Source organism: Heptranchias perlo, chromosome 20 (assembly GCF_035084215.1).
Source record: "Heptranchias perlo isolate sHepPer1 chromosome 20, sHepPer1.hap1, whole genome shotgun sequence".
In the NCBI taxonomy this organism is placed as follows: Eukaryota; Metazoa; Chordata; class Chondrichthyes; order Hexanchiformes; family Hexanchidae; genus Heptranchias; species Heptranchias perlo.
This window is the reverse complement of record NC_090344.1, coordinates 18,083,873-18,103,401: the sequence shown is the minus strand read 5'-3', so window position 1 is coordinate 18,103,401 and position 19,529 is coordinate 18,083,873. Positions and strand designations below refer to the sequence as shown.

At 44.2% G+C, this 19,529-nt stretch overlaps 1 protein-coding gene across 2 annotated transcripts in view; it reads left to right on the top strand.

Annotated features, from left to right (window-relative positions):
- Positions 1 to 225: 225 nt before the first annotated feature.
- Positions 226 to 19,529, top strand: part of LOC137335640 (deleted in malignant brain tumors 1 protein-like) — a 45,414-nt gene continuing 26,110 nt past the window's right edge. For both annotated transcript variants that reach the window (XM_068000936.1, XM_068000935.1), the window contains exons 1-3: positions 226 to 347; positions 11,087 to 11,119; positions 11,784 to 12,098. In XM_068000936.1, coding sequence (XP_067857037.1) covers positions 302 to 347; positions 11,087 to 11,119; positions 11,784 to 12,098 — 394 coding nt within the window. In that variant the 5' untranslated portion in view covers positions 226 to 301. The remainder of the gene's footprint in view (positions 348 to 11,086; positions 11,120 to 11,783; positions 12,099 to 19,529) is intronic.

The window sequence follows — 19,529 nt, the reverse complement described above, 5'->3', positions numbered from 1 at the left end:
TTCCTTGTCAGACTCACAAAGGCCATTGGTCTCTCAGGAGAAGGCGGTGGGAGGAACCTGGGCTCACTGTATCTCGAAACGGGCAGCTTACTTCTCATTGGGGGATTTTACCGGACTGTAATTCACGCTTCACACCTGATTAAAATCTATTGGTTATTTGGAAGGAAACATTGGCTTCCATACAAACTGTTGTGAACGGATTAACTCCCAGATCAGTCGGTTGGCGCTGGAGGGACCGCTCGGTATCTGCGAACAGTTCGGTTAATTTTCGGGTCCGATCGGTGCAAGCGGCTCCCGGACGATGCTGCGGCCCTTCCTGACCCTATTTCTACTACAGGTTCTGAACTGTGAGTTATTGATCATTGGAAGTATTCGGTTATCTATTGATACGGTGATTATTATTGAACTATCTGCCTCGTTAATATAATTTTTGATCTTTACTGCAGAACACATTGAGGTGATGTGGAAAGTAAATGTTGTTTTATTCAATTGTAATAGTGTCATGTGGAGTTTAATGAGAAATCGGGGCTTCTTTCTCAATCCCCTTCCACCTGCGGCTCTTGTACAGACAGAGCAGACTGGCGTCGAAATTCTAATCGGACGATTTAAACTGAGCCTGTTAGAAGTGGAGCGCGGTCATTGTTAGAATAGGGAGTATCGGAGTCTGGGGTGTAAGTTAACTCACTGAGTGCAGAACATCAGTCAAAACTGCACCTATTGCCGACTGATCCCACACAGACTTTTCTGTCCGCGATATTTCTCAGTCGAAGCGCTGTCTGACCCCAGAGTAACACAGAGAATTGAAATAAACATATTTTAAAATAATTTGTTCAGCATTAGATTGATGGACAAGGTTTATAAATATTGTATAATTAAATATTAACTAGAGGTAAAATCATTTTTTTCAATTGGTATTAATTATTAGCATAAATATTATTAAGAACAGTTTCCAAAAATGATGTTAATGAAATTTCCTAAATGTCTGTGGGATTTGCTGTGTGAGGATTGTTGTTCAGTTTCTGATGATCTTTAAAATGATCATCCTTTTATATTAAATTAAGCTTTCTATTTCATACGTTTTCAAACACAGCATCATAGCATAAACTTTTCTCAAGCTCCTTCCACATGCTCCGTGATTATTATAAAGTGTTATGTGGTGTTTAATGATAGATCGAGACTTGATTTTCAATCGCCTTCCACCTGCGTTTCTTGTACAGACAGAGTAGACTGGAGTTGAAATTCTAACCGGACTATTTAAACTGAGCCTTTTGGAAGTGGAGCGCGGTCACTGTTAGAATAGAGAGTATCACAGTCTGGGGTGTAATTTAACTCACTGAGTGCAGAACACCAGTCAAAGCTGCACCTACTGCCGACTGATCCCACACTGACATTTCTGCCCCGATATTTCTCAGCAGAAGCGCTGTCTGACCCGCGTGTGATGCAGAGAATTGAAATAAACATATTTCAAATAGTTTTTTCAACATTCGAGTTGGACGAGGTCCGTATTATACTGTATAATTAAATATTAACTAGAGATGGAACCGATGCTGATTCAATTAGTATTAATTATTAGTCCAATTATTATAAAGTACACTCTCTAAAAAATAATGTTATTAATAGGTACTAAATCTCCAAGTATATGCTGTGGGAGTATTCTTGTTTAGTTAGCGAGTATCTTCAGAATTTTAAACCTTTTATATCAAATTAAGCTTTTTATTTGAGGCATTTGGATGTACAGTGTCCTCTTGTAAGTAATGTTTCTTGATCTGTGTATTTATTCATCTCCACCAATAAGAAATGCTGGTTTACAGATAGGGAAACGTTCTCGCACTGCTACCAGATAGATTGTGCGTTTATTTTAAGTATTAAGTTAAATCTAATTTCATTTTCTCAAACTGATTGGATACTAAAATGCTATTTTTGTCGGTGATTTAAAGGGCGTTGACTGCAAGGCAAAAAACAGAGAAAAACATGACATTTTTTTTACTCCCTGAATCATTTGCACAAATATTTTGCTCATAAAAACCAATTTGCAGGAAAGGTACATATTTTATTCAATATTTATCATTGAATGAGATCGTGTAATGTGAAAATTGAAAAGTATAATTTAAATTGTAGAATTATTGTTCAATGCACACTTTTGTTTGTCTGATTTTATGTTCCATCAACTTCAAATAGAGAACAGTTCTTCAATGAACATGTTGAGAATATTTTAGATCTGATTAACACCTAGATTAAATTACCGGAGGGCATTTGCGTCAAACGTAGATTTTAAACCGAAATTGAATAAAAAATACCGCGGCAGTTTGTTTTATTTTGTCCCCTGCGGCTCTTGTACAGACAGAGCAGACTGGAGTTGAAATTCTAATCGGACTGTTTAAACTGAACCTGTTAGAAGTAGAGCGCGGTCACTGTTAGAATAGAGAGTATCGGAGTCTGGGGTGTAAGTTAACTCACTGAGTGTAGAACACCAGACAAAGCTGCACCTACTGCCGACTGATCCCACACAGACATTTCTGTCCCCGGTATTTCTCAATAGAAGCGCTGTCTGACCCCCGTGTGTTACAGAGAATTGAACTGATTTTTTCAAAACAGCTTGTTCAACATTAGAGTGTTGGACAAGGTCTATAATATTGTATAATTAAATATCAACTAGAGATGCAACAATATTGTTTCAATTAATATTCATTATAAGTGTAAATATTGTAAAGTACACTCTCCAGAAAATAATAACAATGTTTCTAAATCTCCGGGGCATTTGCTGTGTGAGTATTTTTGTTTCGTTAGCGATTATCTTCAAAATTATAAACTTTTTTTTATATCAAATCATTCTTTCCATTTGTGAATTTGGATGGACAGTGTCTTGTAATTAATGTTTCTTGATCTCCTTCCACGTGCCCTATTCTGTTTGCACAGTGTCCTGTGGAGTTCAATGAGACTTCAGGACTTGTTTCTCAATCACCTGCCACATGTTCGATATTTTGTTAATTTTGTCGGTCGATGACTTAGTTCAGTTTCTCGCTGTTTCCAGTGTTTGTTTTATTATATTTATTAATCTCTATCAGTAAGAAATGCTGTCGTGCAGACAGGGAAACGTTCTCGCACTGTTATCAGGTCGATTGTGCGTTTACTTTAAGTATTAGGGCAAATCTCATTTCATATTATAAAACTGATTGAATACTAAAATACTGTTTCTGTAGATGATTTAAAGAGGGTTCATTGCAAAGCATAAAACATGGAAAGAATATGAAATGTAGTATGCTCCCTGAATCATTTACACAAATCTCATGCTCATGAAAGCCAATTTATAAAACGTGTGCATATTTTATTCAAATTTGTCTCTGAATGCGATCGTGTGATGTGTGAATTAAAAATAATTAAATTTGTCCAATTTTTGTTCAATGCACATTTTTGTTTGTCTGATTTTATGTTCCATCTGCTTCAAACAGACAACTATTCTTCATTTCTGTCGGTGTCAGTGAACATATTGAGAATATTTTAGATCTGATTAACACCGAGTTTAAATTACCGGAGGACATTTGTGTCAAACTTAGATTTTAAACCGAAATTGATTACAAATACTGCGGCAATTTGTTTTAATTTGTCCCCTGCGGCTCTTGTACAGACAGAGCAGACTGGAGTTCAAATTCTAATCGGACTATTTAAACTGAGCCTGTTAGAAGTAGAGCGCGGTCACTGTTGGAATAGAGAGTATCGGAGTCTGGGGTGTCAGTTAACTCACTGAGTGTAGAACACCAGTCAAAGCTGCACCGACTGCCGACTGATCCCACACAGACATTTCTGTCCCCGATATTTCTCAGTAGAAGCTGTCTGATCCCCGTGCGATACAGAGAATTGAAATAAACATTTTTAGATAATTTGTTCAGCATTAGATTGTTGGACAAGTTTTGTAAATATTGCAAAGTTAAATATGAACTAGAGGTGGAGCAATAATGTTTCAATTAGCATTAATTATTCGGATAAATATTATTAAAGGCAGTCTCCAAAAATGATGTTACTGAAATTTCCTAAATGTGGGATTTGCTGTGTGAGGATTGTTGTTCAGTTGGTGATGATCTTTAAAATGATCACCCTTTTATATTAAATTAAGCTTTCTATTTCACACATTTATGTATACAGTGTCATTTAATTATCTTTTCTCTCGCTCCTTCCACATGCTCCATACTTATTATACAGATTTATGTTGTGTTGAATGATAAATCGGGAATTCTTTCTCAATCGCCTTCCACCTGCGGTTCTTCTGGAGACAGGGCAGACTGGAGTTGAAATTCGAATCGGACTATTTAAACTGAGCCTGTTAGAAGTAGAGCGCGGTCACTGTTAGAATAGAGAGTATCGGAGTCAGGGGTGTAAGTTAACTCACTGAGTGTAGAACACCAGTCAAAGCTGCACCGACTGCCGACTGATCCCACACAGACATTTCTGTCCCCGATATTTCTGAGTTGAAGCGCTGTCTGACCCCGGTGTGATACAGAGAATTGATTAAAAATATATTGACTTGTTTGTTCAGCATTAGACTGTGGGACAAGGACTATAAATATTTTATAATTAAATGTTCACTAGAGAAGGAACCAATATTGTTTCAATTAGTATTAATAGTTAATATAATTATTATTAAGTACAGTCTCCAAAAATGATGTTACTGAAGATCCTAAATCTCCGGTGGATTTGCAGTATCAGAATTTGTGTTCAGTTAGTGATTCTATTGTTCAATTAATAATTATTAATATTATTATTAAGTGAACTGTCTCAATTACTGAAAATTCCTAAATCTCCGGGAGCTTTGCTGTGTGATTATTTTTTTCAGTTAATGATAATATTCAAAATTATGACCTTTTTAAATTAAATTTCTTTTTCATGTGTTTATATGGACAGTGTGATGTAATAATTAATGTTTCTCAAGCTCCTTCCACATGCCCCATACTTTTTACACAGTATCATGTGTTTAATGAGATATCGGGACCTGTTTCTCAATCTCCTTCCACATGTTCTATACTCTGGTTCTTTTGTGCAACAAATACTAAACTCATTTGTATATTTATCTTCGACAGAAAGCGACCGGAACAATTTTCCCCGGTCTTGTAAATATTCGCTGCATGTTTGGTTATTTTCAATGCGTGGTATCGTTTATTCAGGGATTAGTTAAGACTATAAAGTTATTGTGTTGGAAATTACTGTTTGTGCTGTTGACCACAGAGTCTGGATTGTTTGGTGTGACCTCCCTCTGTCCGGTGTTTTATTGGAGTTTTTTAAACTGTTCTACTCAGACTGAGGCATCTCAACCCAACGCCTTAACAGTTACTTCGCTAATAGTGGATATCTCTCGGCGATAATCTTACATTTCAAGTAAAGTTAAATGTTTCAGTAACAATAATACTACGAATAATTGGTGGATCGCGACGTGTTAACGGTCAAGTTCCATTACTGGAACCAGCTACAATTAATGTTTGAACTTCATTTGCTTCGTAAATCCAACATGAACTCCTTTAATTGTGAAAGCTGTCAAATTGATCCAGAAATATATTAGTATTTAATTATTGTTTTGATTATTGACATACATAATAATCTGTTGTGGGAGGAATACTTTTTATAAACACTCGGTATTGACTGTATTTGGTAATCAATAAATCACCCCTGTAGTTGATTTCAATGAACTGAAAAAGAGCGCGGCTTTGTATCTCATTCAGGAAGTTAAATTCCCGAACCAGAATATCCCCAACTTCTGCCCTTTTATTTCATGTCCTTCCAGATTCTTTTTAATTATATTAATCATTGTATTTCACTGTTTGTTGTGATACAAGAGCACACTGACTGAAATAAAACGTTTACAATTAACTCAACAATTTCGCACCAAGCACGACATTAGTGGGGTTTTGTGCGACCATTGAAATTTGAGTCATTGGGGAACCGGCAGCCAATGCAGGTCAGTGAGGGCAGGGGTGAATAGTGAGAGGGACTTGGTGCGAGATAGGATACCAGCAGCAGAGTTTTGGATCAGCTGAAGTTGACAGAGAGTGGAGAATGTCAGGCCGATCAGGAGAGCGTTGGGATAGTGGATATACTCTCTGTCTAGATCAATGATTTGGACATGGGTTCACAGAGAATTAGATTCAACATTTGTTTAAAATAGCAAATGAGAGCGGATTGGAAACTGTGAGGAAGGATACAGGAGATATTGGAGGAATCAGCAGGTTAAGAGAGTTGTGTAGATGAATGGGAAATAATACCGTCTGAGAAAAGGAAAAGACTGAACATTTATCCGATGTATCTTAGATCATAGGATCACAGTAGGTACCGCACAGGAGGATGCCATTCGGCCCATCAACCAATGGACGGATTTGGGAGTCTCGGTTGTCCTCCAATTCTTGCCTCTTGTGCATCCCCTGATTTTAATCACTCCACCATTGGCAGCCGTCCCGTCAGTTACCTAGACCTTAACCTCTGGAATTCCCTCCCTAAACCTCTCCACCTCTCTCTTCTCCTTTAAGGCGCTCCTTAAAACCTACCTCGTTGACCAAGCTTTTGGTCACCTGTCCGAAGATCTCCTTATGTCGCTCGGTGTCAGATTTTGTTTGATTACACTCCCGTGAAGCGCCTTGGGACGTTTTACTGTGTTAAAGGTGCTATATAAATGCAAGTTGTTGTTGTAGATTGTTTTTATTGATTTAGGGTGGGGGCATAATTGCCCGGGGTGGAATTTATTGTCCATCTGTCCTGAGAAGGTGGTGACGGGCGTTCTTCTTGAACCCTCCTGTCCATTTGGTAATGGTGTTCTGAGGTCATTTATTGTCCATCTGCCCTGAGAAGGTGGTGACGGCCGTTCTTTTTGAACCCTCCAGTTCCTGTGGTGATGGTGTTCTGGGGTCATTTGCAGTCCATCCCTAGCTGTCCTGTGAAGGTGGTGCTGGGAATTCTTCTTCAATCACTGTAACATAAGAATTATTCAGATGGTGATCGTTTTTAAGAGAATAACTAACAACAACAGCTTGCATTTATAGAGCATCTTTAATGTAGTAAAACGTCGCAAGGTGCTTCACAGGAGCATTATCAAACAAAATTTCACACTGAGCCAGATAAGGACCTCGTAGGACAGATGACCAAAAGCTTGTTCAAAGAGGTGGGTTTTAAGGACCGTTTTAAAGGAGGAGAAAGATTTAGAGAGATGGACAGGTTTAGGGAGGGAATTCCAGAGCTTAATATCTAGGTAACTGAAGGCACGGCCTTCAAAGGTGGAACGATTAAAATCGGGGGTGCGCAAGAGACAAGAGTTGGAGGAGCGCATCGATCTCTGAGGGTTGTCGGGCTGGAGGAGATTAAAGAGATAGGTAGGGGCGAAGCCATGGAGGGATTTGAAAACAAGGATGAGAATTTTAAAACTGAGGCATTCTTTGATCAGCAGCTCATGTCGGTCGACGAGCACAGGGGTGATCGGAGAAGGTGACTTGGTGTGAGTTAGGTGCGGGCAGCAGAGGTTTGGATGTGCTCAATTTTATGGAGGGTGGAAGATGGGAAGCCGGTCAGGAGAGCATTGGAATAGTCCAGTCTGGCGGTAACAACGGCATGGACAAAGGTTTTAGTAGCGGATCAGCTGAGGCAGGGGTGGAAATAGTGAAAGATTATTCCCACTAGTCTGTCAATGGGTAAGGAAAGGAGAATTTGCTGGGCACTGACTATTATCAGGGGAGAGTTGGGAAGGACTGTGAGGCACTACTGGGGTCGAAACAAGTCACGCACAGTCTACACTACAGAACCGGGTACAGAAAGACACCTGTGAGATTATGTTTGAGAAGCTGGCTATCATTCAAGAATTCTCGGCAAGCACAGCTGAGGACAGGAATCGGTGTTACACTGTCATAAGAACATAAGAAATAGTAGTAGGAGACGCTCATACCGCCCCTCGAGCCTTCTCCACCATTCAGTAAGATCATGGCTGATCTACTACCTCAACCCTGGCGAGTTGCTGCAGTGTGTACCATCCACAGGATGCACTGCAGCAACTCGCCAAGGCTTCTTCGACAGCACCTCTCAAACCCGCGACCTCTACCACCTAGAAGGACAAGGGAGCAAGCACAGGGGAATAACACCACCTGCACGTTCCCCCCACCCCAAGTCACACACCATCCGGACTTGGAAATATATCGCCGTTCCTTCATTGTCGCTTGGTCAAAATCCTGGAACTCCCTTCCTAACAGCACTGTGGGAGAACCGTCACCACACGAACTGCAGCGGTTCAAGAAGACGGCTTACCACCACCTTCTCGAGGGTAATTAGGGATGGGCAGTAAATGCTGGCCTTGCCAGCGACGTCCACATCCCATGAATGAATTAAAAAAACTGCACTTGCCCGCACCTAACCCATATCCCTTGATTCCCTTAATGCCGTAGTATCCATCGATCTCTGTCTTGAATGTACTCAATGACTGAGCATTCACAGCCCTCTGGGGTAGAGAATTCCAAAGATTCACAACCCTCCGAGTGAAGATTTTTTTCCTCATCTCTCTCCTAAATGGATGACCCCTTATCTTGAGACTGTAATACATAACCTCGAGAATAGAAAGTGACCAGGAAATCTGTGCAACACAATATCATCAGGGAGATGGGATCAGGTCAACACAATGTCTATAATATATGACCTAGAGAATAGAAAGAGACCGGGAATTCTGGAGGGTACATTACCATCAGGGGGATTGGGAGCAGGTCAACACAATATCTATAATATATGACCTAGAAAATAGTAAGAGACCGGGAATACTGGAGGGCAGAATATCATCGGGGATTGGGAGCAGGTCAATATACTGGCTGCATTTTAAAGAGCAGTAAAGCTTAACCAGTAAACGAGAGGACCATTAACCGGTCATCATTAATTGGTAAAATGATGTCACAAATCGGAGAGGGCAGGTTACAAGAGAACCCATAGAGCAGAAAATTATCGAGGAACAGCCCGCATGGAGTTAGGAGGCGAGATCCCACCTGATCAACTCTTCTTTTAAAATTGTGTTTTGTTTGAGGAAGTTAGGAATTTAATGAGTAAGGCACCGAAATTCATCACACAATAAAATAATCTTTAATTAAAGGTATATCTCGGTTCCTTCATGGACTTTGGATCGAAATTATGAAATTCGCGACTTAACTTCACTGTAAGAGGGCAATCACTGTGAGCACTGCAGCTGGTCAAAGAGCGGGCCCATCTCCGCCATCTTCTCAGGGCATATACACACGTGTCATGAATGTTCAGAGCACCGTTACCACAAGGAGCGGACCCATCACCAGCGCCTTCTCAGGGCATCTACACACGGGTAATAAATGGTCAGAGTACTGTCAAAAAGGCTAATGGAATGCTGGCCCTTATATCTAGAGGGTTAGAATACATGGGGGTAGAATTTATGCTACCGCTGTATAAAGCCCTGGTTAGACCACACCTTGATTACTGTGTTCAGTTTTGGGCACTGCACCTTCGGAAGCATATATTGGCATTGGAAGGAGCACAGTGTGGATTTGCCGGAATGATACCTGGACTCTAAGGGTTAAATTACCAGGAGAAATTACACAAACGAGGGTTGTATTCCCTAGAATTCATAAGATTAAGGTGTGATTTGATGGAAGTTTTCAAGCTATTAAGGTGAACTGATAGGGTCGATAGAGAGAAACTATTTCCACTAGTTGGGGATTCTAGGACGAGGGTACATAGACTAAAAATTGGAGACAAGACTTTCATGAGTGAAGTGGGAAACACTTCCAGACGCAAAGGGAGGTAAAAGTTTGGAACTCTCTTCCGCAAACGGCAGTTGATGCTCGCTCAATTGTTAATTTCAAATCTGAGTTTGATAGATTTTTGTTGACCAAAGGTAGTAAGGGGTACGAGGCTAAAGCGGGTATAAGGAGTTCGGTCACAGATAGCCGTGATCTAATTGAATGGCGGAACAGGATCGAGGGGCTAAATGGCCTACTCCTGTTCCTATATTTCTGTCATCATTTGTCAACACAAGGAGCGAGTTCATCATCACCACCTTCTCAGAGCACCGTAACCAAAAGGAGCGGACCCATCACCACCGCCTTCTCAGAATATTTACAAACGGCTAATAATTGGTCAGAGCACCGTCAGCACAAGGAGCGGGCACATAACCACCACCTTCTCAGGACACCTACACACGGGTAATAAATGGGGCAGATCCAGCATTGTGCACATCCTGAGAACAATGTAAGATCTTGGTACATATAACGATGAGTGGAATTATTCTCCACGTGTTACGCATCGACCAGAGCGATTATTATACTGTGTTAAATAACGCATAATATTTCTGACCCTATCCCCTCCCGCTTACGATAATTCGAGTTGAAATCGGTGACCAATGAGAGATACCGGAAATAATCAAAGTGTCCACAAGTGGATTACTCAAGGCAGATTTTTTTTTAGCAAGTTTAATGGATGCTTCAGGAGATATCACTAATTGTACAGGCTATATAGACAATTAAAGTGAAGTACATCCAGTGTATGTGGATTTCAAGAAGGAATGTAAAATAGGCGTATGGTACAGGAGGAGACGAAGTAGAATGGTTAGAACATTGGGTGTCAGACACGAAACAAACGAGTCGGGTTAATGGGTCTTGTTCAGTTTGAAGGTGGGTCAGAAATATTGTTCCCAGTTGTCAGTGCTGGGGTTATATATATGTATGTATGTAAGTGTGTATGTGTCTGTGTCTTTGTGTATGAATCTGTCTTTGTGTGTATCTTCGTGTATTGTCTGTGTGAGTGTATATGTGTGTGGTTATATGTGTGTGTCTGTGTGTATGTCTGTGTTTCTTTGTGTATTTGTGTGTTTATGCGCGTGTGTGTACTAATTTTCTGCATAAATTGTAGGCACGTTGCAAATGTTGTAAAGTTTCAGAGACTGTGTTTCCGGTTTTATAATGAATGAAGAACAGATGAAATCACAGACCCCGGTATCATTTCTTACACAAAGTGACGGGAATTTTTACTCAAAGTTTGTTGTATTTTAACTTTTCTTTCTGATATTTTCATTCATTTCTTGACCAAGCGAACTCTAATTCTCGATGTCTCATTTCAGGCAGACCTGGGAACAGTCAGGCTGACCGGTCAGGTAATCGCCCTTTATTTCAGATTCTCTGTTGAGGCAAATAGAATCGATGCATTGTAAGGGGAAGCTAGATAAGCCGATGAGAGACGAAGGAATAGAAGGATATGTTGATAGGGTGAGATGAAGTCGGGAGGGAGGAGGCTCGTGTGGAACGTGAACACCTGTGCAGTAGTTTCAATGCAACTCGATGTAACCAAGGCCATGGCGATCACATGACCACCCAGCCCCGCCTCTTTCTCCATTGGCTCAGGAGGCAAAAATTCTTCCTATCTTGACTGGAGCTGGGCTCTCATTACGCTTGGCCAATCAGTTCTGAGCATGAAGGACAGCTGACCATTGAAGCCACGCCCTTCTGCCGACATCTTCAGTCTGAAATACATTCTCAGCCTATCGCCCATCCGCCCCGTGGGAGCCGATCTGCGGCTGGGAATCTCCCGGTGACGGGGATTTAATACACTGTAACCGCTTCGTGCTTACAGACTGGAGGACTGGAGAATGGGGACAGTCCGTGCACTGGGAGACTGGGGGTTTAATACACTGTAACCGCTTGATGTTATTTCTGATATTTTACAGACTGTGAGACTGGTGAATGGGAACAGTCCGTGCACTGGGAGACTGGGGATTCAATACATTGTAACCGCTTGATGTTATTTCTGATATTTTACAGAGACTGTGAAGCTGAGGCTGGTGAACGGAGGTAGTCCGTGCGCTGGGAGAGTGGAGATTCACTACAAAGGATGGTGGGGGACTGTGTATGATCATTACTGGGACCTGCGGGACGCCGCTGTCGTGTGTCGGGAGCTGGGCTGCGGGGCCGCGCTGTCCGCACCGGGCGGGGCTCACTTTGGGGAAGGGTCCGGACCCATTGTGACGTGGAATGTTGAGTGCGGCGGGACCGAGGCCGCTCTGCGGGACTGTGATTCATATCAATGGGATCACTATTCCTACTCACACTCCAGTGATGCCGGCGTCATCTGCTCAGGTAAAAATCTTCCTTCTGTCTCTCATCTCCCGCCGGGTCTGACTGTTTCCGGGAAAAGCGAGAGTAAAATAATCCGGGACTGTCCGTACCCGGAAAGTGAGATGATAATTCCAGTATTCTCAGATTATTATTAATGTTGTATTGTTAATATTAGGATCACAGTTTGTGTTACAATATCCCTATTATTATATTGATTAAACATCCCCCACTGGGAGCAGTAAATACCTGATACTCGGCAAATTTACACAGCAGACAGAACAAGTTCCCACTGAGATTTGACCCAGAGCCGCGGTGAATGATCCGAACAGCTGGAAATGTCCCAAACTCAATCCAACTCTCCATTCTGAACCCACCAACCGCTACCGGGCATGCGCCGTGAGCACGGCTGTGCCCCTGCATTGATCGTATGTTGTGAGATCTGAGATTTTACACAGACTCTGAAGCTGAGACTGGGGAGGGAGGTTTCTCAGTCTCGGGGGGAACCTGGACATTGGGTCCGCGATTACTGTGAGCAGCACTGGAGGAAACTGCACAGTGAGATCCCACATCTGCCTGCACGCCTTCAATCATTTTAAGCTTTGAACGAATATCGAGAAGGCAAAAAGGACAGAGTCTCTCACGAGTTAAAAAGAGCATTAAACTATTCCACTAGATTAACGCAACTATTGGAAGTAGAGCAAAAAGTTCTCCTGGAATCCTGGCCCATAGTTCTCGCCTGATCACCATCAAAACATATTAAGCGCCAATTTTACAATTTGCTAATTGTGGGATCTTGCTTTGCACAAAGTGGCTGTCCCCTTTGCCAATTAACAACAGTGGCTGTAGTTTAAAGGTAATTGAGGCGATGAGAAGGGCTTTGGGTGTCTTTAGACCGTGCCAAGGGCTACCGCCGGGTCAATGCTTTCTGTCTTTAGATCCATTCTGCAGATTCAATCCACGTGATATCAAGAAATGGCTGAGTGCACGGGACACAGAAAAGGTTACAGGTCCTGACAACATCCCGGCTGTAGCGCTGAAGACCTGTGCTCCAGGGCTAGTTTTGCCTCCAGCCAAGTTGTACCAGTACAGCTACAACACTGGCATCAACCCGACGAAGTGGAAAATTCCCCAGGTATGTCCTGTCCACGAGAAACAGGACAAATCCAACCTGGCCAATTCCCGTCCCATCAGCTTATTCTCAATCATCAGCAAAGTGACTTAAGAAGCTATCAAGCGGCACTTACTCACCAACAACGTGCTCACTGCAGCTCAGTTTGGGTTCCGCCAGTACCACTCGGATCCAGACCTCATTACAAACAAGGGGCAAAGAGCTGAATTCCAGAGGTGAGGTTAGTGACTGTCCTGGCCATGGAGGCAGCATTTGACCGAGTGATGGACCAAAGAGCCCTGGTAAAACTCAAGTTAATAAGGATTAAAGGGAAAACTGTCCAGTTGCTGGATTCATATCTTGTACAAAGAAAGATGGTTGTGGTTGTTGGAGGCCAATCAGCTCAGCCCAGAACACTGCTGCGGCAGTTCCTCAGGGCAGTTTCCTAGGCCCAACCATCTTCAGTTGCTTCATCAATGACCTTCCCTCCATCATAAGGTCAGAAATGGGGCTGTTCCCTGATGATTGCACAGCGTTCAGATCCATTCGCAACCCCTCAGATAATGAAACAGTCCCTGTCCCCATGCATGAAGACATGGGCAACATTCAGGCTTGGGCTGATAAATTATAAGTAACGTTCATGTCAAACAAGTGCCAGGCAATGACCATCTCCAACAAGAAAGAGACTAACCATGTCCCCCTTACATCCAATGGCATTATCATCGCCGAATCCCTGACCATCACCATCCTGGGCGTCACCAATGACCACAAACTTAACTGAAAGCCACAAAAATGCTGTGGCTACGAGAGTAGGTCAGAAGCTGATATTCTGTGGCAAGTGTTCACCTCCTGACTCCCCAAAGTTTCTCCACCACTTACAAGGCAAAAGTCAGGAGTGTAATGGAATACTTTACACTTGTCTGGATGGGTGCAGCTGCAACAACAATCAAGAAGCTTTACGTTATGCAGGACAAAGCAGTCCACTTGATCGGCAGCCCATCCACCACCTTTAACATCCAGTTCCTCCACCACTGGCGCACCGAGACTGCAGTCTGTACCATCTACATGATGCACTTCAGCAACTGGCTGAGGTTTCTCCGGCAGCACCTCCCAAACTCGAGACCTCCATCACCTAGAAGGACAAAAGCAACAGGTGAATGGGAACACCACCACCTCAAAGTTCCTTCATGTCGCTGAGTCAAAACACTGGACTTCCCCACCTAACAGCCCCCCCAAAGCCTCTCCACCACCAAGAAGTTCGGAGTATGAAGCAATCCTCTCCACTTGCCTGGATACGTGCAGCTCACACAACCCCCATGAAGCTCGACACCATCAAGGACAAAACAGTCTGCTTGATCAGCAGCCAATCCAGTACCTTAAACATTCACTAGCTCCACCAGTGGTGCAACGGGATTGCAGTGTGTAGTAACTAAAGGATGCACTGCAGCAACTCACCAAAGCTTCTTCGACAGCTCCTCTCAAACCCATGACCTGCTCCACCTAGAACGCCAAGGGCGGCAGGTGCATGGAAACACTGTCACCTCCAAATTCCCCTCCGAGTCACACACTATCGTGACTTGGAAATATATCGCTGTTCCTTCATCGTCCCTCAGTCAAAACCCTGGAACCCCCGACCGAACAAAACTGAGAGATACCTTCACCACATGGACTGCCGCGGTTCAAGAAGTGGCTCACTACCACTTCATAAAAGGGCAGCTATGGGTGGGCAATAAATGCTGTCATTCTATAGAGGCCCACATGCAGAGATTGATAAAAACATCCAAAAAAAAGAGGGAATGTTCACGGATAGGAACTGCGATTAAGGGAAGGCCCTGAACATTGATTGTAGCGGTCATCAAACGGAGCGGTCTGGGTCCCTGTCATCAAAGGGAGCGGTCTGGGTACCGGTCATCAAAGGGAGCGGTCTGGGTCCCAGTCATCAAAGGGAGCGGTCTGGGTCCCGGTTATCAAAGGGAGCGGTCTGGGTCCCGGTCATCAAAGGGAGCGGTCTGGGTCCCGGTCATCAAAGGGAGCGGTCTGGGTTCCGGCCATCAAGGGGAGCGATCTAGGACTCGGTCATCAAGGGGAGGGATCTGGGTCTCGGTAATCAAAGGGAGCGGTCTGGGTCCCGGTCATCAAAGGGAGCGGTCTGGGTCCCGGTCATCAAACGGAGCGGTCTGGGTCCCTGTCATCAAAGGGAGCGGTCTGGGTACCGGTCATCAAAGGGAGCGGCCTGGGTCCCAGTCATCAAAGGGAGCGGTCTGGGTCCCGGTTATCAAAGGGAGCGGTCTGGGTCCCGGTCATCAAAGGGAGCGGTCTGGGTCCCGGTCATCAAAGGGAGCGGTCTGGGTTCCGGCCAACAAGGGGAGCGATCTAGTTCTCGGTCATCAAGGGGAGGGATCTGGGTCTCGGTAATCAAAGGGAGCGGTCTGGGTCCCGGTCATCAAAGGGACCGGTCTGTGTCCCGGTCATCAGAGGGAGCGGTCTGGGTCCCGGCCATCAAGTGGAGCGGTTTGGGTCCCGGTCATCAAGGGGAGCGGTCTGGGTCCCGGTCATAGAAACATATAAACGTAGAAAATAGGCGCAAGAGTAGGCCATTCCGCCCTTCGGGCCTGCTCCGCCATTCAAAATGATCATGGCTGATCGTTTAACACAGTACCCTGTTCCCGCTTTTTCCCCACATCCCTTGATCCCTTTAGCGTTAAGAAATATACCTATCTCCTTCTTGAATACATCTAATGATTGGCCTCCACTGCCTTCTGTGGTGGAGAATTCCACAGGTTCACCACCCTCTGAGTGAAGAAATTTCTCCTCATCTCGGTTCTAAATGACATACTCCGTATGCTGAGACTGTGACCCCTGATCCCCAGCCATCGGGCACATCCTCCCTTCATCTCGTCTGTCTAGTCCTGTTAGAATATTATCTGTTTCGATGACATCACCTCTCCTTCTTCTAAACTCTCGTGAATAAAGGCCGAGTCAATCCAATCTCTCCTCATACGTCAGTCCTGCCATCCCAGGAATCAGCCTGGTAAACCTTCATTGCACTCCCTCCATGGCAAGGACATCCTTCCTCAGATAAGGAGACCAAAACTGCGCACAATACTCCAGATGTGGTCTCACCAAGGACCTGTATAACTGCAGTAAGACATCCCTGCTCCTGTACTCAAAACCTATTGCAATGAAGGCCAACATGCCATTCGCCTTCCTAACTGCTTGCTGCACCTGAATGCTCGCTTTCAGCGACTGGTGTCCAAGGACACCCAAGTCTCGTTGCACCTCCCCTTTTCCCAATCTATCACCATTCAGATAATAATCTGCCTTTCTGATTTTACAACCAAAGTTGTTAAACTCACATTTATCCACGTTATACTACATCTGCCATGTTCTTGCCCACTCACCCAACTCGTCTAAATTACATTGGAGCCTCTTTGCATTCTCCTCATCGCTCACATTCCACTCCAGCTTTGTGTCGTCTGCAAACTTGGAAATGTTACATTGAGTTCCCTCATCCAAATTATTGATATATATTGTGACTAGCTGGGGCCCAAGCACTGATCCCTGCAGTACCCCACTAGTCACTGCCTGCCACCCGGAAAAAGTTCCGTTTATTCCTCCACTCTGTTTTCTGTCTGTCAACCAATTCGCAATCCATGCAAGTATATTCCCCCCAATCCCATGTGCTTTAATTTTGCACACTAACCTCTTGTGTGGGACCTTATCAAAAGCCTTCTGAAAATCCAAATACACCACATCCACTGGTTCTCCCCTATCTATTCTACCAGTTAAATCTTCAAAAAACTCCAGTAGATTTGTTAAGCATTATTTCTCTTTCATAAACCCATGCTGACTTTGCCCAATCCCGTTAATATCCTCCAAGTGTCCTGTTATCACATCTTTTATAATGGACTCTACCATTTTCCCCACTATTGATGTTCGAATAACTGGTCTGTAATTCTCTATTTTGCTCTCCCTCCTTTTTTAAATGGTGGGGTTACATTTGCCACTCTCCAATCTGTAGAAACTATTCCAGAGTCTATAGAATTTTGAAAGATGATCACCAATACGTCCATTATTTCCAGCACCACTTCCTTTAGTCCTCTGGGATGTAGATGATCAGGCCCTCGGGATTTCTCAGCCTTTTAGCCCCATTAATTTCCATAGTACTATTTTCTTTACTAATACTGGTTTCCTTCCGTTCCTCCCTCTCACTAGACCCTTGGTTCCCTCACATTTCTGGCAGGTTATTTGTGTCTTCCTTTGTGAAGACAGAACCAAAGTATGTGTTTAATTGTTCTACCATTTCTTTGTTCCCCATTATAATTTCCCCGATTTCTGACTGTAAAGTCATCAAAGGGAGCGTTCTGGGTTACGGTCATCAAGGGGAGCGGTCTGGGTCCCGGTCATCAAAGCGAGCGGTCTGGGTCCCGGTCATCAAAGGGAGCGTTCTGGGTCCCGGTCATCAATGGGAGCGGTCTGGGTCCCGGTCGTCAAATGGAGCGGTCTGGGTCCCAGTCATCAAAGGGAGCAGTCTGAGTCCCGGTCATCAAAGGGAGCGGTCTGGGTTCCGTTTATCAAAGGGAGCAGAAGGTGAGGGAAGGGGATGGAGCAATCAATATAAAGGTTATACTGAGCAACCAGTATAAACCGGAGACATTATGTAAATGGGAGGATCATCTGTGGATGGAATTTAATAGGGACACGTGGAAAGTGCTGCGCATTGGAAGGGAAAGTTGGCGATAGGCGGACTGCGGGAATGGGATGGGACTCGCCAGAGTGACGGGGAGAAATATCAAGTGGGTTTCGTGGCCTTGAACCTCAACATGTTCATTCACCGAAAAACAATAATCAGCGAAACAAAGCAGATGCTGGACTTTGTCACTGAAACGGTACATGACAAGTCACGGAGATCAGAGTTATACTGAACAGAACTCTGTCCAGATATCGCCTTCTGCACGGTGTATCGTTCCGGTCGCAAGGTGCAAGATGTCAGAGTTAAACTGAACAGTGATCTGTCAAGGCCCTGCCTTGTGCACGGTGTATCGTTCCGGTCTCCAGGTACAGTAGGTCAGTTAAACTTAACAGAGCTGTGTCCAGATATCGTCTTGTGCACGCACGGTGTATCGTTCCGGTCACAAGGTGCAAGAGGTCGGAGTTAAACTGAACAGTGATCTGTCCAGATATCGTCTTGTGCATTGTTTATAGTTCTGGGCACCAATTACAATTGGTCAGAATTAAACTAAACAGAGCCCTGTCAAGGCCTCGCCTTGTGCATTGTGCATAGTTCCGGTCTCCAGGTGCAGGGGGAAAATCAAACCCCGGAAGAGGTTTGTAGGAAAGCCTGGAGACTGATTTCTACGGGTAGATGTGGTAAATTGTGAGCCTTGTAGCGGGAACTGCGGTGACTCAGAAGTGAGCTGCTGGAGGTATTAAACGTAGAGGAAAGGTGAATCTGGGAAACGACATTTAATTAAATCTTTACAGTGGAACAAAGTGAGAAATGCTGAAGGGAGAGACAGACAAACTTAGGACTGGTGTCGGGATATTTTTCTCACAAAGAGCGGCGGAGGGTTGGATTGGACTCTGGTTAAGGAAAATAGAAATATTGAAGAAACTGCTGTGAAAAGCCTTCTTTATGGTATTTCTAGGTTAATGAGCTGTACTGGCTTTGACCATCATCAGAAAACTTATGTATCGTGGCTTGGGTAAAAGGAGTGTGTGATCTGAGGGGGACGGGACGGTCCGCAGTTCTCCTCTCATTGTCCTACAGTTCCAGGGTAAAGGGAGATTGTGATCTGAGGGGGACGGGATGGTCCGGATTTCTCCCCTCAATGTCCTTCAGTTCCAGGGTGAAAGGAGGGTGTGATCTGAGGGGGACGGGATTGTCCGTAGTTCTCCTCTCATTGTCCTACAGTTCCAGGGTAAAAGGAGAGTGTGATCTGAGGGGGACGGGATGGTCCGGAGTTCGCCCCTCAATGTCCTTCAGTTCCAGGTAAAAGGAGAGTGTGATCTGAGGGGGACGGGATGGTCCGGAGTTCTCCCCTCAGTGTCCTTCAGTTCCAGGGTAAAGGGAGATTGTGATCTGAGGGGGTCGGGACGGACCTGAGTTCTCCCCTCAGTGTCCTACAGTTCCAGGGTGAAAGGAGGGTGTGATCTGAGGGGGACGGGACGGTCCGGAGTTCTTCCCTCAGTGTCCTACAGTTCCAGGGTGAAAGGAGAGTGTGATCTGAGGGGGATGGGACGGTCCGGAGTTCTCTTCTGTCCCTCAGTTCCAGGGTAAAAGGAGAGTGTGATCTGAGAGGGACTGGATTGTCCGGAATTCTCTTCTGTCCTTCAGTTCCAGG